At 39.8% G+C, this 27776-nt stretch overlaps 1 protein-coding gene across 1 annotated transcript; it reads left to right on the top strand.

Annotated features, from left to right (window-relative positions):
- The first annotated feature begins 386 nt into the window (after positions 1–386).
- On the top strand, positions 387–27775 carry slkb (STE20-like kinase b). Its single transcript, XM_020639082.3, has 18 exons — positions 387–925; positions 3524–3688; positions 9488–9536; positions 9773–9922; positions 13830–13902; positions 14062–14256; positions 14403–14484; positions 16595–16726; positions 17604–18320; positions 18413–18543; positions 18747–18870; positions 20403–20582; positions 22497–22626; positions 23543–23667; positions 23825–24016; positions 24131–24256; positions 24526–24639; positions 25024–27775. The coding sequence occupies exons 1-18, from the start codon at positions 776–778 to the stop codon at positions 25168–25170; spliced, it is 2982 nt and encodes a 993-aa protein (XP_020494738.1). The 5' UTR covers positions 387–775; the 3' UTR covers positions 25171–27775.
- The last annotated feature ends 1 nt before the right edge of the window (position 27776 follows it).

The raw sequence follows: 27776 nt of genomic DNA, 5'->3' as shown, positions 1-27776 counted from the left end.
ATTTATTTATTTATACTTTAGTCATTTTTTGTCCCTCATAATTATAAAAACATACAGCTTAAAAAAATGAATTGTTATCAGTTTGTGTTTCGCAAAGGATTGTGGGACATGTAGTTTCAGTGAGTACACAAAGAATCCTGACAGCTTTGGGTTTTTTTCGGGGACGCTGGTCATTGGATATGAGGGACAATACAAAGAACAGCTAGTTTAGAGCTGTATTTTTAAACATGAAAATAGCATCGTTATCACTGCTGCTAGCTTTTTAAACCAGTTTTAAACTGTATGTTGTCTCCTGTACAGACGAGGGCAGCAGAAGACTGATTACCCCCCCCCCCCCCCCCCCCCCGCCGCCGCCGCCGCCGCCAACGGTCGAGGGGGCAAGAAAAGAAAGAACTGAGCTGCGCACTATGGCTGCGCACCGACACTAAATCCGCTAGATTACTAAAACCCGTCCCACACCAAGGAAGCGATGAATGCTTTTTACCTTTTTTTAACGAATGTTAATGTTCGGACAAGCTGAGACAATTTACACCTTGAAGAAAACTAATGAAACACTCTGTGGAATACTTCTCTTTTGAAGGACTCGTCGTTTTCCTCTAGTATCTGGACTTACCAAAACAGTGTCAAAAGGCTAAGCTAAGTATGAGAGCGACACCGTGTTGACCAGGCAGATATTAATAACTAATGAGACACATGTGAATGTAAGGAAACTGAAACTGCTTTGCTATTTACAAGTTGAATTACTATTTTTAACTTGGATGAAGCAGGATTCAGTATGTCATTTTTCAATTTCCGTAAAATATTTAAATTGGGGGCCGAGAAGAAGAAGAAACAGTATGAACATGTGCGCAGAGATGAAGATCCAGAGGAAGTATGGGACATAATCGGTGAATTGGGAGATGGAGCATTTGGAAAAGTGTTCAAGGTAGGTCATGTCTGCTTTTTGGTTTCTCTGTGTAGAGGATATAGCCTTCTCCTCCTGTGTTTATTGTGGTGAAATGGGACAGCATTTGAGCCCTTTGTCTCTAAGCAATCCTCTTTTTTTGAAGACTGACATAACGTGATAGCAGGGCCACAGCACTGTTGTTTTGCTTTGTCCCACCCACCAGCTCCAAACAAAAACACCAGCCCTGTGACAGAGGTGGGGAGGTCAAATATTATCCCTTTCATGCTCAAGACTTCAATGGTGTGGGCGTTTTTCTCCTGGCATATACAAATTGTTGAGATTAAATATTTGGTACAAAAAAGAAAAAAAGAAAAAAAAAACAGTCATCTTGGAAATAAAATGTAAAAAAAAAAACAGTATGATTGACCCCTGCCTTTATGTACACATGGCAGACATGTAAATGTCATCAGTTGTGATTAATGTTCTTAAAACTTTTCCCTGATCTCATTTGGCATAGTTGAGAGTTTACCATGGTTAACTTACTCTTCTTCCACCATGATACTTATATCTTTATAGCAGATAAATCACCAGTTACTTGTTTGGAAGCTGATATTGTACATTTTGAGATAAGTGCAAACATATTTTCATAAAAGATTGTTCAATGCATAGCAGACTACCTTCTCAAACAATAACTTAATGGGCAGGTATTTCATCATATATATACATAATTGTTTGTTGATTGTTACAAGAATGAGCCAGTATTTGCTGACAAACTACATCGCATTTCTAAATCACTCCAAGAATAGTTTGTTTGCATACGTTCTGTGTTAAAAGATTTCAAAATGGCACTCACCTATTCCTATTGGAAAACATTTACACTCCACCATCTCCAATTTCAGGAAGTCTGTGGCTGACAAACGCAATTTACATGTTCTATTTTGTTCGTTGTTGCCAAACAGTATTTTTAGACTCTTTGAAATAGTTGGATTGACCCAAGATCCAGAGCTGGGTTTCCTTTGTGTCATTCTTAAATTAAGCCTAATCTTCACAGACAATGATTTAGCCATATGTTGCCAATTAATTTGCCTGCATTCAGAGAGCAAGGTTCACATAAAACAGACTGACTGTTCAATGTCGCTGTTTTGATACTTATTTTGAAACCTATTTGTGAATCAGCCAAAACAATGTACAGTTAAGATACCGATGAAAGTATGATGTGTATCATGCAAATATTCACAGAAAATGATTACCATAGAGATGTCAAATTTTCTAGTTTGAGGCTGTCATGATTCATATAAACATAGAATAAATTACATTTTAGTATGGAGAAGATGTTTTTACCCTTTTCACCCTTTGTCTGCTGAGGAGGTTCAAAAATGACATTTTTGAAGGTGAAACCACTCAAGTTTTTCCTGGTTAACCTTATGATGTCTTATGATGTCAAGAAGAAAACCCTTTTAACAATGACGATCCAAAAAAAACTAATGTTAACTCTAGATTAGATATGTTAACAGTTGTTGCCGCCCATTTGACATGATGTCTGCCCGGCATGGGAGAAAAACCTTTTTTTACTTGAACCACTTCATTCAATTTGGCTTTGACCTACAATACATTCTTTGAAATCAGTTTTTCTTCACTGCTCCCAGATGGCTGATGCAGTCAGCAGCCGTTATAACATCCATGGTGGCAGAAACACATGGATTGCTGAGGATGGAAGCTGTGTTGTTTTGGAGCTGTGAAGAAGAATTGTTTCTGTTGAAAGAGTATAAATTGTTTGGAGAGACTGGCTAACTACAAATACCTCATAGATGTTTAGCTTTATCTGAGGTATTTTCAAAAATGGTATAGTATCAGAACAACTCTGCTTTTAAAGAAAGGATGAAGTAAAATAAATCATGATGGCACAAATCCTGTATCATCATTATTCCATGGAAACTGCAGTTCATGTTTGCCCTGCTAGAAACAGCAGAGTGCAAACAAGTAAATAACTAAGTTATGTATTCTGGGCAATATAACCAGTTGTAATATCTGCAGCAATGCATTACCAGGACAGTCCACACACTATTGATAAATATTGAAATACAAGCTGTCTGCTCTATTACTGAGGAGTAATATGAGGGGTTCAGGTTATATGTTTGTATGGCTCAACCTACAACACAGGCAGGTCACCAGGAAGTTGCTGCATCCCATTTCACAGCCGCAACTTCATTGAGCACATCCTGCCTGGCTGCAGAGAAGCCAAAACAAACAGGAGGAATTTCCACTTTAACAAGAAATGTCTCGTGTTCTGCAGACTCATTCAGACCTGCAGCAAAGCACACATTGTTGATTTGGTTGTTTTAGGCCTTATTAATGGTTGTTTGATGGGTTTTTTTAATTGTCGCTATTGCAGACCATGAGTCAAGACAATTTAAAGTCCAACATGAACCCTGGCTTTATCTAAGTCTTTAAGACGGCATTATAGTGCATGAGCTGCAAGCCCCCCCAAAGCTCACTGCTCCGCCTAATGTCCTTTGACATTTTACTAACGTTTACTAAAAAGAGACAAACTTTAAAGCTCACTGTAAAAGACGAGGAAGACTTTTAACGGAGTCCTCTGCACAGACTAGGTTCTAATACTTTTTTGTCATCCCACAGGCTCAAAACAAACAGACGCGGATCCTCGCTGCAGCCAAAGTTATTGACACAAAGACTGAGGAGGAGTTGGAGGACTACATGGTGGAGATTGACATCCTGGCCTCGTGCGACCACCCAAACATTGTCAAACTGCTCGACGCTTTCTATTTTGAGGGCAAACTCTGGGTGAGTACTGGAGGGTGGAGCTCTTTGGTATGATAAAGTCAAATGTGTTTACCACCTAAGCGGAGGGAAATATACACATCAACAGAAGTTTGCTTTAGCCACAAATAAGGCATGTCTTAAAGTTGTGTGTTAAATATCAAACAAAGGTATTTAGCATTTTGGCTTATTCAGCCTAAAATCTGGTCCAAAAAAGTAGCACGTGTATTTAAGTGAGTCTCTCTAAAATCACAGAAGAAATACTGTTTCAGTGAGTTATTTTGTGTAAGCTTTGTATTCTATTTGTCATGATCGTGGGTTTTTTTGGGGGGGTTCTCAGAATTGGCTTTCACAATGGCATTCAACTTCACTGGGCTGTTATTTAAAGATTTTTTTGCACCACAGGCGTGTTTCTTTTTCCCTCTGTTTTATTGATATCAAAGTGTTTGGCCAAAGTTCACACCAGCAGCAGCTTTCTGAGCTGTTAATCATCATACCAGTTTATTATCCATCCTCTTTTAAAGAGCTCATTTTTGAATGCAAGTTTCTCTGTTCAAAACAATCTCCGAATGTTAGTATGTGCAACAACCTTCATTTGAGTGATGCTTTTTTTTATTCTAGAGAGACAAAAGCATGAAGCCAAAGCTTTTTAAGAATGAATATTTCCCAAATGATATACAGTAGGATGATGGAACATGGGTATGTACATTTAGTGGCTGGGACATGATGATGAGTAGTGCAATGCATGACTCATAAGTCAATACACAAGCATCTCTAAAGACTGTCAGGTCATTATGAACTCTCATGATTACCTGAGTATTTAATTTCAGTGCGTTTCATGGAGCGCTCAGCCCTTTTCCTCTTCATTGTCCTGTGAACAATGGCTCTAGCTCGATAGAGGCCGTCTGTTGATTTTAATCTGGGCCTGTGCGCCACCTGTTTGTGCAAAGTGAAGTTCCTCACAGAAGATTAAGTCATTAAATCAAAAGAGCAGAGAGTTTCTTCCTTGAGATGAAAGGCTTTTCCCACAATTGACCAGGAACGTCTGGGGTAGCTAACTGTATTGTTGTTTACTTGTGTCAATCAGTTGACCTTTTACTGTTTTATGCTACATTATACAACAATCTGATTGGACAGGAGGCATTCTGTGAGTGCTGAGATAGACTTCAAAATCACTTTAAATTCTCACTCTGTGTATCACTCTGCCTCAGCCTGTTTTGAATATTGTGAACCACAGTTGGAAATGAACTTTTTCGCCACCTGCCACTGTGTCTGGTGGATTCAAAAATCTACCAACAACTCTTTTTCTTTTTACAAGCCAATTTATTTAACCAGCAACATATTGTAATTATGTACAACAATTGAGTCTACAATCTCAATAGCAGCCTGTCCTCAAAGGTTGATTTAGCTACAAACCAACCTCGACTGATAGCAAAGATAACTTGTGAATTTTCTAAGTATATGAGCTTAAATGAGTCATCACACTCATAAAGCTTTCGACTGGAAAGTGTGAGTTTCATTTTGTGATCGCACATAATCCCATGGAGATGCAAATCTGTGTGCTTGGCTCAAGTGATATCATTGAAAACACTGACACGAGGAAGTGGAGCCCTGTGGTCAGTGAAGCCTGCAGGACCACCTGCCTCTGCTCATAAAGTCAGAGCACAACAAGCAGAAGACCGGGGTTCAGTTTGTGTTGTCTTCTGTCACAATTCACTCTGTTGTGTTACTTTTATTTACCCACCACTTTTGCTGGTAGGTTGAGCAAATTCACTTGAAGTTGGTGATTAACACATTAGACTTCTATTAGCTGTGTAAAAGTTCTGTCTTAAGTTATGGTGTAATGTTCACACTAAAGCCTACACTGAAACTAGTTATTTTGAAACTTAACTTGAGACATTGTTGATTGCTAACCAAAATAATATCGCAGAAATGACGTTTTAACTTCATGTGAGTAAACGGTGAAAAGCATTTTCCTAATGCACTGTTTGTTACATTCTGCCTCTCGTGCCTATTTGTCTCTTAACGGACTAACAGCTAAAAATAACTTCTGTTAACTGCAGATAATCCACAACCAGCGACAAACTAATCATCATGATTATGTGAAAACTACAGCCTACAACCGTAATCTACATCCAGTGTAAAATAACAGTGTCGTTAAGAGGTTCAATTGTCAACTACAACTCAAGGTAAATAAACCATTCTCTATTATTGAACAGATGAAATTAGCTCCCGCTAAAACAGGAATATAAACAATCTCATCATACGTTACATAGAGGTGTAATTTATCATGTTGAACGCAAACAGCCAGTAAGAACTCAGTTATTCCACCTTTCAAAACTACATCAGGACAACCATATTGTATGGAGGACTCTACACCTGCTAAGAGGTAGGTGTAAAATTAAAGGTGTGACTTGTGCCTACGTTAGAACTATCTCAAGTCAACATTCAATCTAGGCTACGTTTGAATTTAAGCCTGGCTCAAACTGCAGGATAATCGGGCCGATTTGAGCTCTGATTCTTCCTTCCTGACAATCGCAGGGTCCGACTCAAGACTGTTCGGACCCGATAATCTGCTCAGATTATCTTGTAGTGTGAGCGGTACAAAGATCCAATCTTAACGTCCCCGATCTGCCTGGCAATCGTCGGGGACTTCCCGATTTATTTCAAACATGTTTGATATTTATAATTTAAAATCTTGACGATTACGTCATGAAAGGGCCCGGCAGAAATTGTTTGTGACTACAATATAATCACGAGAGACAAGGGGGGACTGTAGTCATGGCGACCAGCGGCAGGACGCAACCCGGTGTTTTTTTTTATTTTACGGTACAGATCATCAGTGCAGCACTTTTCTGAAACTTATCCATATATCTATTGTATCTACTTTCCTTTATCCTACAACAACTTCCACTTCCTTCTCTTTCACTAACCGGCGTCTGTTGGAGTTTTCAAATGAAACTTGATTAATAATTGTCAACGCTCCGTCCCGATGTCACTCGTACAGTGTGAGCTCTCCGGCCGTGCCCGACAATCAGGTCGTACAATGTGAGTACAAAAATCTCAAGGTCTGGTCGTCGTAAACGATTCAGTCGTACAGTGTGAGCTGTACAATACAAGCGGGGAGAAATCGCACAGTGTGAGCCAGGCTTTGCGCGTAGCTAGTGCAACCTGGTACTGTGGTAACCATGGACACAAAAAAAGGAGCATGAGTGTGAGAGTGTGTTTGGGTTGCTTGGCAACAGTCAAATTTCAGTTAAGTTGTTAACTGGTTGAGTTGGTGGAGCAAAAAATACTAATCTGTTGTGGATTTTTAATATTTACTATGATTTTGTGCTTGTTTAACTTTTGTATAAAAGCAAAATCTAACACGAGGATGTTTGTCTTTGACACTCGACCTGCAGCCTCCTGCCTACAACAAAGTCCCAGCAGTGCTGATAATCAGTTCATCATTCCCTTTCATGTGATATTGTTTAAATAAGTTGCACAGCCACAGTTTGTAGGCTGTTAGGTTGCTTATATTGTCATCCTTGATGGGCTGTTACACATGTAGATGAGATCCTTTACACTCGTACATCCATCCTTTCTATACCAAACGGATTAATTTAAAAGATGTGGTTCACAGTTCTCTAAAATCTGGGTATGTTAAATAGAAAAGTCGGGAGGGGGAAGCTGCAGCCCAGGCCTGATGTTCTGCCCTGCCTCCCTCCACTCTGACAAACCACAGTGAGGGCCATTGTACAAGAGCCGGGCCACTATAACAACAGAACGCCTACAGTGAAACACTAGAATGGTCTGGTGTTGAATAGATAAGACTGGGACTTGAGAAATTGTATGTCTTGTAAGGGCTTTGTTGTTGTAAGTAAAACAGTCTTGAAAAGCGAATCTGAATAATAGAACCCGGGGAAAAAGTATTTTTTTTAGTTTCATTATCTCAAAAGTTAATATTACTTTGATCGATTTGAATACAGACTGACCCTGACAAAAGGTTAAGCCTTATCAACGACATTCAGTTTCTCAATGGTTACAAAATTGCAGAATTGCAGCTCTACTTCCTGTTCCATAATGTGCAAGATGTGGCCACATGTTCTTCAAATCTCAGTGTAAAAGACTGAATTAAACCCTTTTCACACATGGAAATCTCCTGAAAAACTCTGGAGATTTGGCTACCCAGAGGTTCTTTAGGCTATGTGTGAACGCAAAGAGCCGCGTTTTTTCGGCCAGACCCCTAGTTTTTTTTCCACAGAAAATCCAAGTGAGCTGATGTCTGAACGTGGCAGAATATACTCCGGAGATTTCAATTTGAGCCAATAGAAAGAGAATGACGTTTATATATAGTGACTGTTTAAAGTGTCTGCACGCGACCTCTACGATCTCCGTGCTCTAATTAAACGTCTGCATTCTGTTTTCTGTTCCTCAGTATGTTGTTCTCCTCTCTTTTGTGGATGTTGTCATTCCATTGGAATACACATAGCATTGATATAAAGACAAATATTCTCATTATAACGTTGTGTAGTGGACTCTGTTGCTTCAGCCGCTACTTCAGCGTTGTTTATTTATGTAAACATCTTACCACAGGAAATCCCCTGCCCCCCTCCCCTCTGACAGGTAAAGTTCCCCCCCCCTCCCCTCCCCTCCCCTCTGACAGGTAAAGGCCCCCCTCCCCTCTGACAGGTAAAGTTCAGTAGTATATCTATCTAGCCAGCTACCTAGCAGCTGTGTCAAACCTTTTTTCCACAATGTGGCCCCAACTGGGCCAATCCTCTTACATCAACAGCCATGCTGAAAGCTCCTAAATGCCTCCAAGGGCTCAGTGTTTCATTCACACCGGCTGGGTGGAGGTTCATTCTCAAATTGCCTAAGCTTAGTTAGTAAACAGGGAACGTGATAATGTTGAGTCCATATGAGTTTTGTTCATGCACAATGAATGTTCCAGCAGAAAAAAATGCATGGATGTATAAAACACTGCTCTCTGGATCTGAGAACCATCCAGACCCTCACAATAGATCTGAAAGTGATGGGGGTCATTCAGAGCTTTTGTTCATAGAGGGGCCGCTCTCACCTCTTTGAAATGAGTTTTGTAGCATAGCTCAATGCTAATTGTTAAATCATAGAGGTGTCGTGGTTTTTATTCTTATCGTTTGCTGTAATTGGGGGAAATTAGCTTTCAGTTTTGGTCAATGAAATGAAATCAGGATTAATTCACACAGCTAAGCCTAAACAGACAAGAGGCTGGACATGTACAAAACAATGCTCTGAAAAACCGAATGAGGTCCTCATTTAAAAGTTTGTTGTTAAGAAAATACTCTTTAATGCATTGTCTCACGGAGGGGGAAAGGTATGAAGACTCATATTTGATTCTTAGAATTGTCATCATTGGCGTTGATGAAGGCCTAGAACTGAAGCGCGTCCGTTGTTGTTTTGTACGCTGCTCTTGCCCAGATAAAGGAAACTTGAAGGACTGACTTTTTTGTTGCATTTTAAGTCTTGTTGTGGTCCTGCACCTGGGACTGGGGGAAAAAAAGTAGTAACCTTCCTGTCATACAGAGCACAAGTGAACACTTAACTTAATATCTTTATATTTGATATGGTACATATTTACACTCGACAATAAATAATATTGTCGAGTGATCTCCTTTTTTGCTGTTTTTAACCGTGATACGAAAGTCTCACAATTCTTAGACTGTCAGTGTGACACATTACAAATACTCTTTCTGTGTGTGATGCACCTGGTTTTCCATAAACAAATACCCATGTTGAAAATGCAAAAAAAAAAAAAAAACAACACATTGACTCTGTCTTTCTTTTTCCCTTCGTTTGCAGATCCTCATTGAGTTCTGTGCAGGAGGGGCTGTGGATGCAATCATGCTAGGTGAGTCAGCATTTCCTATTTGCATACAGGTTGTACCTCAGTGCAGCAGTAAAAAAAAAAACAAGGTCAAACTTCACAAAAAATGTCCCTGTAGACCACCCACATATGACAGTCTTTATTCATCAATACACCAAGTGAAGCTTATCCCTCATTGCCGTCTATGATTAGATTGTATTAGTGAATTCCTGGTGCAGGAATGCTAAGCATGTGTTTGTGTGACCCTCATCCCCCTGCAGAACTGGAGAGAGCCCTGACAGAACCTCAGATTAGGGTGGTGTGTAGGCAGACTCTGCAGGCCCTTGTCTACCTCCACAATAACAACATCATCCATAGAGACCTGAAGGCTGGAAACATCCTCCTCACGCTGGACGGTGACGTCAAACTGGGTAAGGGGCAAAGTCATATCCTACTGTCAAGGCCACAAAGCACATCCTTTCTTTTTTCTAGCTGGGTAGCTCCAAAGGTTTGGCATTAAAACAACCCTGTGCATGGATTACATAAAAACATTATTATTATTGTTATTATTATTATTATTATTATTATTATATATCTACATTCAAATCTGGAATATAAGTTGCCTGGTATATAAGACGCAGTCTGACTTGAGAGGTTTCCCAGAGAGAAAAAAGGTTTAAACTGTCTACCTGTCATTATGATTTCTTTCACTCATTTAACATAGGAGTCTTTCAATCAAAAGTGTGCTCCACAAGGTTTATTTACTGAACAATATAGTAAGGATTATGACATAATGAGGGGAAAAGATATTGAAGTCGTGCAGCCTGTCTGGTCTGTGTCACAATGTTTCCCAGCACAGCTTGCAATACACAATGGATGGGGATGAATATTCAATCGCAGGTCCCGTGAAGAGGGTGATGGTGGCGTCTGCACTCGTGGTTATGACAACATGTGTGTCAGGCAGCATGTGGTATATTAGTCACACTGGAGTATAAGGCAGCACACTTTTTCTCAATGAAAAAAAGGTATTAAAAGTGTGTCTTATACAGCGGATTTTACGATTTTATCTTTTTAACAACAGAAATAACTCAACAGCCCCTTCCAGCTCTCCATCATCTAAATTGTTTATAAAAGGGCAAGACACATTTTCCACTTTTTAGATCTTGTACATTTCAACTTGTACCTTTGAACTGAAATGAAGGATTTTAGTGACTGGACGCCTGAAGTGTTGAGAAAAACAATCTAAACTAATCTCAGTAGCAGCTTGGCTCGCAGCCCTCCTCAAAAAGCCTCAGAGAAACACAGATTTTTAACATAAAAGTGCTTTGTTATATGTGACCCTGTTTTATTTACTGGAAACTAAAAAACAAACAAAAAAAAAGAACTACAAAATGATTACTCGAGTATACGCTTTAACAATGGGAAGAGTAATCAATTAGAGAAAATGTTGCATTTCTGCACCCCTACTGGAAACATTTGTGCTGGCGAGAAAGAGACTTTTCTTTTTTTATAATTCCGCTCCAACACCATGTGGTGATAAACACTAAAGAAATCTTACCCAAAAAACTGAGCTAACTTCATAATGAGCCCCTCAGCATGCAGACACTCTGGCTTCATCTATCCACCAAAGAATGTTAAAAAAAGTGACATTTTTTATTATTAAACCATTTTTTATTTGGTTTTTAATGTGTCAATTTTTTAAGTAACATCACCTGTGTACCTGCCGATTTAAAAAAAATAAATAAAAAAAAATAAATAAATAAATAAATCTTAACTTCCATACACATACATAAATACTAAACTTAAGACAAAAAGGGACTATCTTGCATAGAACTTAAAATGTAATCAATGAATTACTGCTTTATTCCAGATTTGTTTTTCTTTATTTATTTGCTTGAAATATTTCAGACATGTAACATTTGTGAAGACAATGTAGAATATGTTTCTAAACTTTATCTGTAAGTGTTACTCGTGAGTCATGGTCCATCTGGTCTCTTCAACCTGTCAGAATCTATTTGATTGCACCCCTACGTTGGTTATGCCTAATGAGCACTGGTATATAGGAGAAGTGGATGAAAAGAGAATCCATGTCATCAGGGACATACAGTGTTTGAGAAAGTTCAAAGCAAAGGGGGATTGTTTTGCCCTGCAGGTGATGGCTCAGTCATGACATTGTTATAGATACAAAAAGGAAAATCACTCATTAGTTCAGGGTCTAGAAGTGTATGTCTCCATGTATTCATCTCATTATTCCTCATGAGTGAACTTCTGGAAATGGCTCAAGAATGATCTGTGCAGTGATACAAATCGTTCACACATGTATCCTGCGCATTCAGATATCTAAGTTGTTTTCATCATTGACACACAGATGTGTAAATAAACTGTGTGAAGCTGAGCGATCATGTGGTTTCATATAGCTCAGAGGCTCAGAAGAAAACTAAAACTGCTTTGATGTTTGTCAGCACTTGTTCAGAGCTCAGAGAAGTCACATGACTGTTCTCATGACATAAACTTCATGTCAAGAATCTTGTGCCTCTATGATGCCTTGACCAGGGTTTATTTTGTTTCAGTTTTTTTTTTTTGTGACGGGACATAAACGGAAGTATTGAAATATGTAACATTCAAACTGACCTGACTCTTTAAACTGATTTAACAATTGAAGTATTTGTGTGGAAAAATAATCCTAAAGCTGGAAAGGGAATGCTTGTGAAATTGATCTAGTTATGGTTTCCTGTCGTGTGTTCTCTCGTGGAGCTGTAAGTACTTGAGGGGGCGGAGTTACTGTTTGGATCTAAAATAAAAACATGACAGCTAAATTGTTCATTGAGCACTGACATACAGTACATCTTGACGTTTACAGTTTGTTTTTCCAGCAGCAAATTCTGGAGTTTAAAGGGGTGTACTGTACTATTGTCTTAGATTTCTTAGATTTATGAGGGTTGATCCAAAATGAACAGTCTGATTGAATTCAGAGAGTCACACTGAATCCAAAGATTTTTGTAAAGTAAAACTTGGATGAGGAGGAGGAAGAAGAATCTTTAATGCAAGTAAAAAAAAATTTGGGTAAGACCAGGTCTTTTTTCAAACAGTTTGAAACGAGAACGATCTCCATTCAGCCAACATCACTGTTTCAGAACTCTGGATCTCCTTCTTAAAGTTCAAGGTCTGCAGATGCAGATCTTACTTATTCTTACAGATTTTGATACACTACATTTGTTTTCCCTTTGGCAAGAGTCACGTTCTAAATAAATGACATATCAGTTAAGGATGCAACGTGAATAATAGGAACCAATCAGCAAGGGAATGTGGGTGTTTGCACTTTGTTTCCAAAAGTCTCAGATTCTGAAGGTACACATGAAAATGCAACCCCAGAGTTTTAGGACGGACTCTCACACTAGTCAATCGGTATAATGCCTAAGCACGTTTCAACCTCAAAGTCCAGTTCATTTGACCAGCATGAGTGCTTAAGCATGGTACGGGACCACTGGGCCTAGTATGAGTTCTCCCTGAATGGTCAGCAGTGTTCTCAAGTGACTCAGTGTTTGGGCTCTATAACACTGGAGGAGTTTTTTAACTTTTGTCAGCTTTAAAGAACCTCTTTTGCTTCCTGAACTGTATGTTAAACCCTCGTCTCCTTTTGTTAACTGTGTTGATAAGCAGGCAAAATCAGTGGGCCACAGCAGCTGACCTACAGTTGTTTTAGGAACATTAGCATATTGTCCCTGCCACATTTGAATCTGTTGAATGTAAATTTAAAAAGAACTGTGAGGGGCTGATGCTAAACTCTCTTGAAAGAAACATGAAAAAAATGAACACATTCAAAGATTGTTTTGACCTGCTCCTCAGATTGTACACAAAGATTCGTTCACAGCAGATGCAGTTACGTAGCTTACTTAGAGGGGTATGAGTCACTGCTGGTGGATGTTACAAGCTCCGAGCATCAGACTACTAACATTCTGTCCAAAGACATAACACATTACACATGACACACAAAGAGGGGCTGTGCATGGGCCTGCAGGGCCAACAATGAGGTGTTTCTCACATATGAGGACATTGTGCAAATGCAGAAAGAAAGAGTGTCGGGGAGAATATTTGTTCTGTGACTGTGTTAAAAGTAACACTTCAATTCTGAATGAGAACACTAATTACATTTCTTGACTGACAGGCACTGTGAAGTTCCCCCACAGAGCTAGCTAGGAGCTGATTTCACCTCTGCTGTCTTCTTTTTGTTTCTTACTTTAAACCAAACTTTGTGTTTGTGTGCACATGTCTGGACAATAAATGGTGACAGTGTTGATTTTGTGGCTAATCTTTTGTCTCCAATCAAATGTTTTCCAGCTGATTTTGGTGTATCTGCAAAAAACACCAAAACACTACAGAGGAGAGACTCTTTTATTGGAACACCCTACTGGTGAGTGAACTTGGATTTTATAATTAACTTTCAATATTTTTTGTCATCTTTCTTACAGAAAGTCTTTTTTTTTAAGTTCAGCATACAGTTTGCCTCCTATCTTTCTTGAACATAATGTAATCAACACTCCTTTAAATGACTTCTCTCCTTTCCTTTCAGGATGGCTCCAGAGGTGGTGATGTGCGAGACCTCAAAGGATCGTCCCTACGACTACAAGGCTGATATCTGGTCCCTCGGAGTCACCTTGATTGAGTTGGCGCAGATTGAGCCACCCAATCACGAGATGAACCCCATGAGAGTTTTGCTGAAAATAGCCAAAGCAGATCCCCCAACCCTGATGCAGCCGTCACGCTGGTGAGTCACTCAGTAAATCTCTCCTCCTGTCGGGGACAAGGGAGTAGGTACCGTGAGGTTCCTGGCTTCGATGGTCATGCATTGGTATTATTGCATTTTGTATATTTCTATATTTAAGTCTATTGTTTTTCACTTCCACTCTTAAGGTCGCCAGAGTTCAGTGATTTCTTAAGGCGGTGTCTGGACAAGCATGTTGACAACCGATGGGGTCCTTCACAACTACTACAGGTAACTTTCACATGGACTCAGGGTGGTTTCACATCAGGGACCTGGGACCCAGATCAGAGTACACTTGACATCAAAGTCCAGTTCATTTGATCAGTGTGACCATACTCGGGTACAGTGCCTGATTCCGCTTGAAGAGGTGGTCTAGGGTACGACTCGTGTACTCAAGCCGGTCTGCTGAAGAGGTGAACACAACCGTTCTCAAACAAGGAAGTCAACCGCTTTATGATTTTCATGCTCTAAGATACACAGTAGATGTGGAAGTATTTAGAGTAGGGGTGGGCAACTGGTGGACCCCATCAACCCTCAACGTGGCCCCTCAGGTCAATTTTTACACATCAATTAATTGGAAACATGAAGAAAACATAGCAAAATCTGCCATGAAATCATGAAAACCAGAAATATGTCCATAATAATATTTGATCACTGATATATATTGCCTTAAGTTTGAAGACTGTAATCATTTTTGTATTCTACAATTCGGCCCTCTGGCAGTGAGAATTAAATGAATGTGGCCCTTGCTGTGACCAAAGTTGCCCATCCCTGATTTTGTTGTTGGTGTCTGAGAAATAACAAAAAAAATCCACAGTTAGCAGGATGGACTTAGCCAACGGGTGGTTGCCACGGTTGCGTCTACTTTTTTTGGCGGATTTGCAAATCCACTATGTGCATACTGCTGCCTGCTGTATCGGACTGTATACATACGCAAGTGTACTTAAGAAGTCCTAGAAAACCGAAACAAATCATGCAATTGATGAATTATTGGACAATCTTTTCTCGCCCTAGTTTTTTATAATTATAATAATAATATTTTTTTTATTAGAGTTATTGCTTGAAGGGTCCTTTGAAAATCACACACATCCTGCAGAGTAACAGAAAGAAAGAGAGATGTTCTGTGGTTTTAATAACCTTTATATGATGTCATGCCATTGTTTTGTAAGTGAGCATGCGTGGTGTATACATTCCAAACCATTGATTGCTACGGTTTTGATGTGCTAAGTTCTTAACAACAAGCCTCATGCACATGCAGCTCAGCTTAAGTTATAAAATGAAAGCAGCAGAGACCAGAGGTGTAGGTGTGGGTCTGTGGGCGGGGAGTACTGGTGTAAGGTGAGCAGATTAAGTAGCGGTTGTTAGTAAACACTAAAATAAAGTGCGGAGTAGGACTCAAGTGGTGAAAAATGGAAATTGGTAGAAAAATAGGACTATCTTATCTTTCAAATTGCACCACAATACTCACATCTATTAAAGAAAAGTTTTAAATTTTAAATTGTTCCAAACTTCTCATCAGTACTCACTGCACAGAAGCCGGTCACTAAAAAGAAGCGATAATCTTGGCTCACCCAACATCATCTTACCTGCCTGCTGTCAGGACTGTGTCAGGGACTGCACCTTGTGTCCTCCTGCCAAGAATGATGCTCATCCCTCTTTGCCCCGAGCTGACGTCAGCTGTACAGGCTTTTCTTTTTCCATCGGGTTTAAGGTGCTCACCAGGTCAGAGCCTCTTACTTACAGACAGAAAGCAAGGACACACACACACACAGACAGACAGACAGACAGACACAGCCATAACTATGCAACGCTCCAGCTAAAGAATTGTGCAGCACAGAAGAAGACTCAATGGGCTTGAAAATACGGAATAGCGGTCTGCCTCCGATGAAGGTTTTGATATCGAAGAAGCTGCACATACTCAGACCAGCCATAGACTATGTCCAGCAGATTTCCAAACCTAAAAAGGTGAGGCTTTCAAGAAATGTCGATGCAGTTAGTTGAGTGTTGTCTTTCATAACATCCTAGTTTACTGACTGATGTAAGGCTTGATTTACTTGCTTGTTTGTTTTCTGGGATGTCAGACTGATATGTGAAACTTCCAGAGAGGAAGAGTGTGAAAGAAGGATTCAGGGAAGATAGTGTGGACTAATTTCACATTATTGTTTCATTGCATTAAAATATTTGCTTTGGTTTATCTTATCAACAAAAGAGTCGAAGAACATTTCTCTGAGGTCAATTCATGTCTCAGAATGTCAGGTATGTGATGTGAGTGAGTCTATGTGGTAAATGTTATAAAATCTGGTTTCTAATCATGTTGTGTAATAATCCATCATTTGCACAGCATCCGTTTGTGTCCAGCGTTTCGGACAGCAGGCCACTAAGGGAGATCATAGCTGAGGCGAAGGCTGAGGTTACCGAGGAGATCGAGGAGCACAAAGAGGAAGAAGAGGAGGAGGAGACAGAAGCACATCTGGTGTGTACACGGTTAACCAAAAAAACACTTTGAAATATTGTTTGCTTTGTTGAATATTAATTTACACTGATCCTGAAGTCACACACTACTCACTTTATAGTCAATATGTCATTTTGTAGGTGTGTCCAAATTCTGAGTGAGCTTGATCATACCATATATAGTCCACTCATTGTATCCCACAATGCATTGTGAAAAGTAGTGTACAACCCATGGTCACTATCCAAGCAATATCTACCATCATGCATTGCAGTTCATGGCTTTTTGCGAGTTGAAAGGGAGAAACACAAAAGCTCATGGAGAATGAGCAGCACAAATTAATATTTGGAGGCATTTTGATTGTTGAAACTCCTTTTATGAAATAAACTCTTCATGAAAATGGTTTTCAGATTTCAGAGTAACATTAGTTGAAGTGTTTTAGATGTATGTATTTTAAAAATTGTTTTGTGAAAATACCCACTGTATTTTATAAGGTATCAATATTATTCCTGCCGTTATTTACTGTTATTATTGTTCCTCAGCCAGTGTTAAGCTGCGCGTTTTAGTTATGCAACAGCAATGACGTCATTGTCAGCGTCCAGCGAGTGAGCGAACCTAGTGTCCAAAATGTTTTTAAAAATTAAAACTGAAACGTTTTTTGGCTTTTCAGTGTTGGTTTGATAAAATAATTTAACTGAGTATGTCATCGAAGGATTTTGGCAGTACAATTTGTTTGTTTTTTTCCAACAACAAAAAGTTGATTTGAAATCAATCAAGGCCTACTGAATTGCTGATCCAGCACCCCAAAACAATTTGTACATCAGCTCAGCCCCATTGTGTTGTGTCCTTTTGAGAACCCACATTTCTGACTCTGCTCTTTTACTTCTTACTTCTCCCGTAGGGCCACAAACGCGCCCCCTCCGATGCCAGCGTTGCCAGCTCAGAGGATGAAAAGGTCCCCCTCTCGCCCTCCGTTTTGGAACCAGTCCCCGAGAAGGTTGAGCCAAGTCTGCCGGGGCCCACACCTACCAAGCTCCCCGTGGCCAACCATGTGCTTGACACAAGCTTTGTGGAGGAGCCTGCTGCCCCTGCTGCTGCTGCTGCTGGTAAACACACTCCAGTTGAGGATAGAGAGGTGGAACATAAACCAGCAGAGGAGAAGCTTCCAGAAGCAGAATTGGATGATGCCTCCCCGGACACAGAGATTGAAACAGGGGTACCTGCTGAGGAAATGCAAAACCTGGAGATAGCTGTTGAGGATGAAAAGGAAATTGACACTGCCGAGGTTCCAAGCAGTCCACAAACCACCACAGAGACCACTGAGCCTCCTCAGGAGGAAAAGAACGACGTCGGTGAGGAACCAAACACACCGGCAGATGAGGAGGAAGACCCATACAAGCATCTGAAGGTGTCAGTGACTCTTCCAGGGCAAGATAAAGTTGTCCCCAAAAAGGAAAATGAGGTGGAGAAGACGATTCCAGACAAAGATAAGGATGACAAAGAGAAAGACTCAGACTCGGGGAGTGGCTCTACTGCTGATAACAGCAGTGTGGACCTGAATCTGTCCATCTCAAGCTTTCTGTCCAAAACAAAAGAACCAGGATCTGTTTCCATACAGGTAAATCACTCAGTCCACAAATATCAAACACTGTATGACATCCTGCATAGATACAGGAAAAAAAGTAATACACTTCTTTCTTGTTTCAATAGGACACCCGGCGCCAGAAGAAGACGCTGAAGAAGACTCGTAAATTCATGGTGGATGGAGTTGAAGTTAGCGTGACTACATCTAAGATCATCACTGACAATGACACCAAGAACGAGGAGATGAGATACCTGAGGTATTCAGCCCTACTTTGCATACATCATGTGCATCAGTTTATGCAAATCTTATGTAAATGGTACCCAGGATCCTTAGCTCACACTGACTGTGAGGAGATAATCTTTAGAAATGCTGAACCTTTTTTTTTTTCCCCTCACCACCTTGAACCACTTTATTTTAAGTAAGACACATAACTTGTATTATTTCTCTCCTGTCCTCCAGACGCCAGGAGCTGAGGGAGCTGCGTCTCCTGCAGAAGGAGGAGCAGAGGGCCCAGCAGCAGCTCAGCAACAAGCTGCAGCAACAGAAGGAGCAGATCTACAGGCGCTTTGAACAGGAGACAACGGTGAGTCACTCTGTTCAGAAATGTCGGTGCTGAATCTGCTGACTTTTTACATTTTGGAGTATTATTTTTTTTGGCTCAAATGCATCTGACAACGCTTTAGATGTCTCTTAAAAGTCTCTGTAGGACAGTCTGCTGAGACCCCGGCTCTTTCACAACCATGCTATACCTTATCTCTCTATTTATGATATTTCATGAGATGAAGATGTTGATCAGTTTTCTGTTGTGTAAACAGATTCCCAAGCCAATCATGTCATATTTGTGCAATTAAGACAGCATGCAGGAGTTTGCTTGCAATTTTTGACAATTCCTTTCTTCGGGACCTGACTTTTAATATAGATGTCTTTTTTTTTAAAGTTTTGGTACTTTTTGATACCATCATCATTAAAATTACAGAGATCGTTATAAAACACGTGGTGATGTATGGAGAATGTTGACAACCTGACTCAGTAGTGATAATTGTTTTTGCGTTCACATCAATACAGCCAGTATTCAAAATGATCCTCTATACATTCAAACGACTGTAAAGCCGTTTACAGGCAGGCAGTTTGTCCAGGCTTTAATGGTGCTTCTTTGTTGGACTGTGTTGGATGTAAACCTGTCCAGATGTTAAAGGCTTTCTATGTGATTTGTCACACTTAAATATAATATAAATCAAGTATATCCTCTGAAAATAACTCTGTGAGTCATGACTGTCTACAATGGGTGTAACACCCGAGTCCCACTGTCTGTGATGTTTTCAGAGTTTTCAGAGTCCTATCTTCACTTTGTTTACATCGCCTGGACGGCCGGCTGACTCCTCCCCTCGTGTATAAAAGTTGTTTAATTGAGGGACTAGAGAAAAGAAGAATAACATACTGTACTCACTGCTTAACTGTGTTTCTAGATCACGCTCATTTCAGGTCAATTTACATGCAGTGTGACGATACGAGCATAATAAAGATCGCTAGCATTAGCATGCTAACACAACAATGCAGCGCAAGTTGTTTTGGTTTCATGCTCAAGGGCGACATCTGCTGGATCAAAAAATCACATATAAAGCCTTTAACTTCAGTGTAGAAGACTCATCTGAGGCTGATACTATCATGTACTGCACAAACATCCAGATGTTTTGATATCTTTGCCTTAGTAAATGCAGTGTGTTAATGTCAAAGATATCGTGTTAAGTAGCCTACAAAGGAATTCCTTTTATAATAACTACTGTGGCCAATGGCCGTCAAAAGCAACTGGAAAAAGATCTATTTTAAAGTCTACATAGTCTGCAACCTCTCAAAGGTGTATCATGTCCTAAGATCGTCCTATGTTGATGCTCCTGTTAATTGAATTCAATTCCAAAATGTTAATTATTTCTGGTTTTTGGAAATCTCTGAATAAGTCATCTTATTCATTATTCTTAAATATGGTCAAAGACTCAAGACTTAGACTTTGCTCATTGGACCTTATTTAAGGTTCTTTTCATCTGATCTTCTTCAAAATTGCCCTAAGACTTAAAACACATCTTTCACTTCTCCGATGTCTCCACCCGTGTCTATCAGAGTAAGAAGCGTCAGTACGATCAGGAGGTGGAGAACCTGGAGCGGCAGCAGAAACAGACCATCGAGAGGCTGGAGCAGGAGCACACCAACCGGCTCAGAGATGAGGCCAAGCGCATCAAAGCTGAGCAGGACAAAGAACTCTCCAAGTACCAGAACATGCTGAAGAACCGCAAGAAAGAGGTAAGCATGTCCACTTCATCAAGTTTTAGTTAGCTTTGGAAGCTTGTAAATGTTCTGCTTATGGTGGGTTGTTTTGATACTCGGGCGCACACATGGCCCTCTGATCTGTCTTATAAGTGCTTACATAACCAGCGTTTAGCTGCACAGAGGATTAATCAGTCTGCCTGCCACCTCTCATTTATTTTCTCAACTAGTGCTAATCTATTCACAGCTTTTGTCCTATTTGATTTCCATCTATTTCTCATGGCTACCTCCATATTGGCCAAACAGGAAGTTGAACTGTGTTATAAGCATGTTAAAAACACTATCATTAAAACATATTAAAGAGGATTTAATCCAGGCCCCACCAGATGAGGTAATGAGGGTTTATATTCCTGTGTTCATTTTGAAGTTTGATCTACTCTACCTGCCTCTCTCAGATAAACGATTGTGTTGGAACAGGCTTCAAACTGTGTGAGAGGAGCATGCAGAAAGCTATTCAACATTTTTATTTATTAGTCTATTTTGAATGTTTTTCTGACTTTATCTCTCCTCTCCAAGCCTTCCACCTACCTGAGGTTTCAGTGCCCACCTGGTTTTTAATGTGTGGTCAGAGTTTAGTGCAATATGTAGGAGGGTAATGTACAGTGATCCTCAGGGAGGGGCCCATGTTATGATTCAGTCTCTTCAGTTGTTGTCATGCACCCTGTGCAAGGTGCATGCAGGGTGACAGCGAAACCCTGTGTCGTAAATCAACACTTTATTATTCTTTGAAGTACACACCAGTGCATGCAAAAGGGTCAATAGCAAGAAGCTGCGCTTTCTGTTCTATGCTTTCAATAATTTTTTCATTTGGTCCCCAAGAGATAAATATTTACTGCTGCAGAAGTTCTGTAAATGTTTATCTGTTTTTATTTTTTTTCACAATTGTTGTTCTTTAAGGAATCGGGACAGTGCTAAGAAATGGACAATACATTCACTTTAGTACTTTGCGTTGGGAAATGTTTCATGATAATACAACTTTTTTTATGTTGCACCTTTTGATACAGAGGGAGCAGCTCAAGGTGCTTTACATTTCAGTTAGGAAGCAGGTGAAGAAATCAAACAGAGAAATTGAAGTGCACATACAGTGTGATAAAAACCAAGAAAGCACATAAATAAATGATACAGGGGGGGAAAAGAGAAAAGGTTTTTGCTTAGAATAAAATCTGAATCAAAGGAGTAATAAAATAAAAGATAAGGCGCAAAATAATTAAATATAAACTAAAGGAAGGCTGGCAGCAGGTTACAGGAAATGTTGAAAAAAAAAAATGTTTTGAATTGTTGTTTGAAAATGTTCAGAGTTTAAATCTCCTAACCTTGGTGAAATAGGTTCATATTTCTAGTCTGTGGTGAAAGAGGTTTAGATATTCTAATCTGTGTCAAAGTTTGTTTAAAAACTGGTTACTGAGGATCTCATGGACGTTTGCAAAATGACGACCAATTAATAATGAAGGATGGTGCCAAAGCTTTGAGAGCGTATGCTAAGAATAATTCTGCTAAGCTTAGAAAATATAGCATTGTTTTATAAACATGCAGAGAGTTGAAAGCTTCAGAACTGTTGGGTTGACTGAGTACTACATCCCTACATCCCCGTGCAAAGGTAGGCCAGATGAATGTGACTGACACTCACGTGAAACGGCCTCCATCTCCACTCGTTGATGTCTGGTTCATCTCTTTAAACTGTGTTTAATCTGAAGTGAAGATTAGAGGACATGATTCTCTCTGTCTGTCAGGGCCTCACTTATACAGCACAGATTTCTCATTTGAAGTTGAAGCTTCACTGATCTGATTGTGTTTTGTCTGATTCTTTACATGCTGTGCATTTGTAGACTTACACCTGGACCTGTTTTCATCATATTTAAGTAATTACGATCTTTGTCATGCGTCATCCAGGAACAGGAGTTTCTTCAAAAGCAGCAGCTGGACCTGGACAGCGCTCTGAAGAAGATAATCCAGCAACACAAACACGAGCTCGCCACCATCGAGAGAGACTGCCTGAACCACAAGCAGCAGCTTCTCCGAGGTATGTTTGACATATGCATGTTGCTTTCATGTAATGTGGGATGGAAGGGGTTACTTAAGACAAATATGATGCACCTTGTGACAGAGTTTACAAGTTGAAAACCATCGATCAGCCTGACGGTATTTGGATAAACCTGCTACATTTCTATGAATAATCTTTAGTTTTAGATGGTGACACATTTAAGGGCCTGTATGTTTCTAACCAGACAGTGACCACTAAAATGGAAACAAAAGAACCTCACTTGGGTTACTCACTTCCCTGTCGGTGTCCTTTACTCTAAAGTATGCGTTACATTAGCTGTTGGAGGTTTTTTTTTTAATCTCAGGTGTGCTTTCCTGATGTGTTTAGCGTGTTACAACATTGAAAGTAATCATCCTATATTTAGCGACTCAGATCAGCAGTGAACAATCTCTCTTTTGAGGCAGAATAAATTCTTCCCTTTATCCTTTCTAACACCGACAAAAGCTGCTTCAGCATGATTGCAGTGAGCAGCAGCAAGTTAGCAGTTAGCGCTTCTGCTGCTGCTGCTGCTGCTGGTACTTAATCCCATGCTTAATGTGCCAGGAGCAACACAAACAACACTTCTGAGAAATGAGCTGTGTACCAAGTCATGGGAGGTTGGGACCCTGCTTCAGGAGCTTGTAAAGAGCTTTGAGCGGGAATAGAAATTGTGAGATAGTTGAAAACTTAAAAGCTGAAACCTCATTAGCAAAGTTGATGTTGGTTGACATAAGTATCTGAAAAATTCTGCTTCTAATGAGGGAACTTTAGCTAACAACTGCTCCATCTAGTGTCTCTCTGCTGCATAACATCAAGTCAAGCAGAAAGTCGTAATTCCCCTAAAATAAACCTATGAATGATTCTACTGTGTGACGATTTAGCTTTGTTTTGTGTTCATTTGTGTGCCTGCTCACAGCACGGGAGGCTGCCATGTGGGAGCTGGAAGAGCGCCATCTGCAGGAGAAACACCAGCTGTTCAAACAGCAGCTCAAAGACCAGTACTTCATGCAGAGACACCAGCTGCTGAAGAGACACGAGAAGGTCCGTGCTGAATAAGAGCCAAAGCCTTTTTTCTTCCTCTTTTTTTTTTTTTTTTCATTCAATCTGTCAGAATTTAGCTTCAACAATTAGCATAAAAAATGTATTTGGAAAACGTCGCACTGGAAGGTTACCTCCTTACGTGTTGTTCCTCTTGCAGGAGATGGAGCAGATGCAGCGCTACAACCAGCGTCTGATCGAGGAGCTGAAGAATAAGCAGACACAGGAGAGAACCAGACTGCCCAAGATTCAGCGCAGCGAGGCTAAGACCCGCATGGCCATGTTCAAGAAGAGCCTTCGTATCACCGGAGCAACCATCAGCGTGGAGCAAGAGAGGGAGAAGGTCAAACAGGTAACAAGCTTTATGGAGAAAAGAAATCAGCTGGAAAGCCAAAGCAAACACGGTCGCCTAAATTAAGAAAATGAAGAATGACTTGTGAAGCCTGATCATATCTTTGTTGTCCAGTTCGCTGCACAGGAAGAGAAGAGGCAGAAGAACGAGAGGCTCCATCAGCATCAGAAACATGAGAACCAGATGAGAGACCTGCAGCTGCAGTGTGATGCCAACGTCAGAGAGCTCCAGCAGCTACAGGTAGACACTTTCAAGAACATTGAACTTTACCATGATTGTAAAATCAAACATATAATGTTGCATTGAATGTACTGTAGAAGATGAATCCCAAAATGTGTGAACCTAAGCCTTTTTATGCATCTTTTCAGATTTAATATTGTCTCTTTGACAGGACAAATGTAATTGTTTCCTGTTACTTTAAAGGATCCCGCTCTTTAACAAAAAAAGTTCATCTCTACCCCCTGCAATAAGTGATTTTCTAACACATGGCGTCCCTCTGTGTCATTCAGAACGAGAAGTGCCACCTGCTGATCGAACATGAGACCCAGAAGCTGAAGGAGCTGGATGAGGAGCACAGCCTAGAGCTGAAGGAGTGGAGAGAGAAACTACGACCCAGGAAGAAGGTATTTGTTTATTCCGAGATGATTACTACCAGCCTGCACTGCACACATCGAAAACCGGACTCCTCCATTTTCAAGTACCCCAAGATTGTAGTTTTTATTGTGATAAAATCTTCTCACATTATCGTCCCTTCCCTTTTTTATGACCAAGGCAGTGATCTGCTCTGAGCAGGAAACAGTGTTGAGTGACCTGTTGTCCATCCACTAAAGTAGAGGAAATATCATTTTGAATGTGTCAGTGTTATGAAAATGGTTTGTTTTGTTTGTGATTACTGGTGTAACAGTTTTTCCTATGTTAATACATTATCTTTACTATATTAAAAAGTGTCCTTGAATATTTAAAAAATGATCCTATGAAATTAATTTGTGTCTGTTTGCATCCTTCAGGCTCTGGAGGAAGAGTTTGCTAGGAAGCTGCAGGAACAGGAAGTGTTCTTCAAGATGAGCGGAGAGTCGGAGTGCCTTAACCCCTCCTCCCAGAGCCGCATCTCCAAGTTCTACCCCATACCAACTGTCCACTCCACCGGTTTCTAGGAGAAACATATCTATACCTGCACAGACATACACAAACACACAGTCTACATGCATACGCTGAGCATGTGGATGTGTGTACACACACACACACACACACACACACACACACACACACACACACACACACACACACACACACACACACACCGACAGTGAGAACCGAGCCTGCGCTGCCTTGCCCTCACCGTCTGGGGACTTCTGGAGGGTGTCATAACAAGCATCTCTGTTTCTGGACTTTGGTCCTCAGTCTGAAGCTCTGTCTTTTTTTTTCTGCTCTTTTTATCATATCATTCATCATTTTCACACTATTACAACCATTTTAAGGAAAATGAAGTAGGATGTTTGCAGATTCAGCGTAACAGTCATAACCTCAAAAGCACTGAAGTGAAGTCTGTCTGTCAAACCTCCTTTTACTGATTGATTTATTTCATTAAAAAAATCCAGTGCCTGTAGAAATTGATGTTTTTGGCTCTAATGTCTAAAGCAATTTAAGATGATTACAGGTATTTGCTGCTCAATTCTTTTTTCTCCTTTAGACATTTGCACTAATGAAGATATGGCATCTTTATACCACTTAAGACATAATGTTGGTGATTTGATTTGAAAATGAAGAGCAAACATATCACTTAGAGTTGGTGCTGAAATAGAATGTATTTCTGATGGAGACATTTTGAACAACACTCCTGTTAAAGAATCAATATGATACAGTATATTTTTAACAGATAACACTTTGCGCTCTTACTTTAACTTGTGATACGTTTGAATAAGCAGGCTAATGCATGATTTCAAAGCAAGCTGCGGGAATATGTTCCTGCAGAAATGAATCTGTCATTCAGGGTTTTTCTTCAGAATGCCTTCCTGTCCCAAGCACACGACTTTAAACTATTATCAAGCAACAAGCAGAGGTGTAAAGGATTGTAGAGGACAATAAGACGAGGTGTGGAGCTGGTGTTTACATACAGAGACAAAGGATCACTGTAAATTGAAAACTAAGGAAATCACTGTGGTGGCAGAAAGAAAGACTGTACTTTGTTGGTCCGGTTTTTATATTGTAGGTTTTACCACTTTATTATTACTATTACAAGCTACATGTATCCATAGGACTATTATTCAGGGCAATGTATCGTCTTGCTTACCTGTACAATATTTCAAAATAAATCATAACTCTTTTTCATGATATGTACGGCATCAACAGATTCTTTACATTTAACTGCTTCACACTTTCAATTCAAAATAGAAACATTTCAGCAAAACTGAAAAAAAAACAACACTTTTCTTCCTCTGACCTCTCATAACATATTTTGCAACAAGGTGTATCATGTGTAGGCCTGCTTTTGTTTTGTTTTTTTAATGAAATAATACTGTTTTTATTAGTATGCTAGCTTATAGCCTCAACACTTCAGAAAAGCTGTCTGGATATACTGTATACCTGATATGACTGCCTTTAAAGACTTTAGGCTAACTAAAGAATTGATGCTAGCTCGTAAACTCAATGCTCCTTTTCTATGACTATGGAAAATAATGACGGTTGTAGAAATATTACATTAGTGTTATCGGCTGTATATAAGAGGTGGACGTCGTACTCGAGCCCCGAGTGAGGCATAATGACAGTCAACTGTTTTTTTCTTTTCATTTACGTAGTAGATGTTTACTGTAATATTATATTGGATGCTAACTGGGCTAGCAAACACTGCACACTGAGGGAGAACTTTTAATTGGGCCCTGGTGGTGACCAACTAAATAGAGATAAAACAAACCCTGTTTCTTGTCTCTCTCTTTTTTTTTTTTACCTTAAATCTGAGCATTCTAAGTGAACGTCGTTCTGTTTTGGGGATGACTTGGAAGTAGTGATTTAGATTAAACGTGTTCAGATCTTTTAGACTTAATTACATTACGATCTTTTTTTCAATCAGTAGCGTCATCCCCTCCTGGCCATTAGAAGAACTGCTAGTAAAGGCACTTTGTTACTGGCCTTAGTTTGAAATCTAGTGGCTAAATCCACATCTAAAATACAGTCTGTGATCTGTTATCAAAGACACTAAAAGGAACATAACCTTGAAGTATTTGTTTTTAGGGAGATGTATTAAAATGATATGAAAGCAATGTCATATTTGATGCAGTTGTAAACACAAGCGAGATAAAAAAAATAAAAAAAAAGACCTGTCTGGTTTAGGTCATATTTATGACATTGGTTCCTTTTTCCGCCTTGTTTTCTTTTATTATTGGCTTTTAAGAGTTCCAGATAGTCGAGGTGTTTAATAAATGAACTGGTTGTGTAATGAAGGAGTGCTGTGCACCTTTTACAAAGCTGACTCAGCAGCTATTTCTATGGACATGTCACCCACACTGCAGCATCATGCTGTGCTTCAGCCATTATTCTTCCATTGGTGGTTTGCGGCATAAAATACTACAATCACAAAATCAGTCCAGTCAGTTCCTTCTTTATTGGTCGGTTAGATTCTACAAATTAATGATTGAATTCTGAATGTTGAAAAAAACAAATGTCCCTATCAAAATAATTTTGCATTTTTTTAAATGTGTAGTTTTAGAAAGCCTGTGTCGTGTAGATTTCCATTTTGTTGTAAATAAAAAAAAGTCTTCTGTAC

Source organism: Labrus bergylta, chromosome 1 (assembly GCF_963930695.1).
Source record: "Labrus bergylta chromosome 1, fLabBer1.1, whole genome shotgun sequence".
In the NCBI taxonomy this organism is placed as follows: domain Eukaryota; kingdom Metazoa; phylum Chordata; class Actinopteri; order Labriformes; family Labridae; genus Labrus; species Labrus bergylta.
The sequence above is the reverse complement of the archived record's forward strand: the minus strand, read 5'-3'. Positions and strand labels throughout refer to the sequence as shown.

Bases quoted from the DNA above. Each gene is read 5' to 3' on its own strand.
- slkb (XM_020639082.3), top strand. From the start codon at position 776: ATGTCATTTTTCAATTTCCGTAAAATATTTAAATTGGGGGCCGAGAAG. The intron at 18,871-20,402 runs GTGAGTCACTCT...CGTGTCTATCAG, and splicing joins GCTTTGAACAGGAGACAACG to AGTAAGAAGCGTCAGTACGA. The intron at 22,627-23,542 runs GTATGTTTGACA...GCCTGCTCACAG, and splicing joins CAAGCAGCAGCTTCTCCGAG to CACGGGAGGCTGCCATGTGG.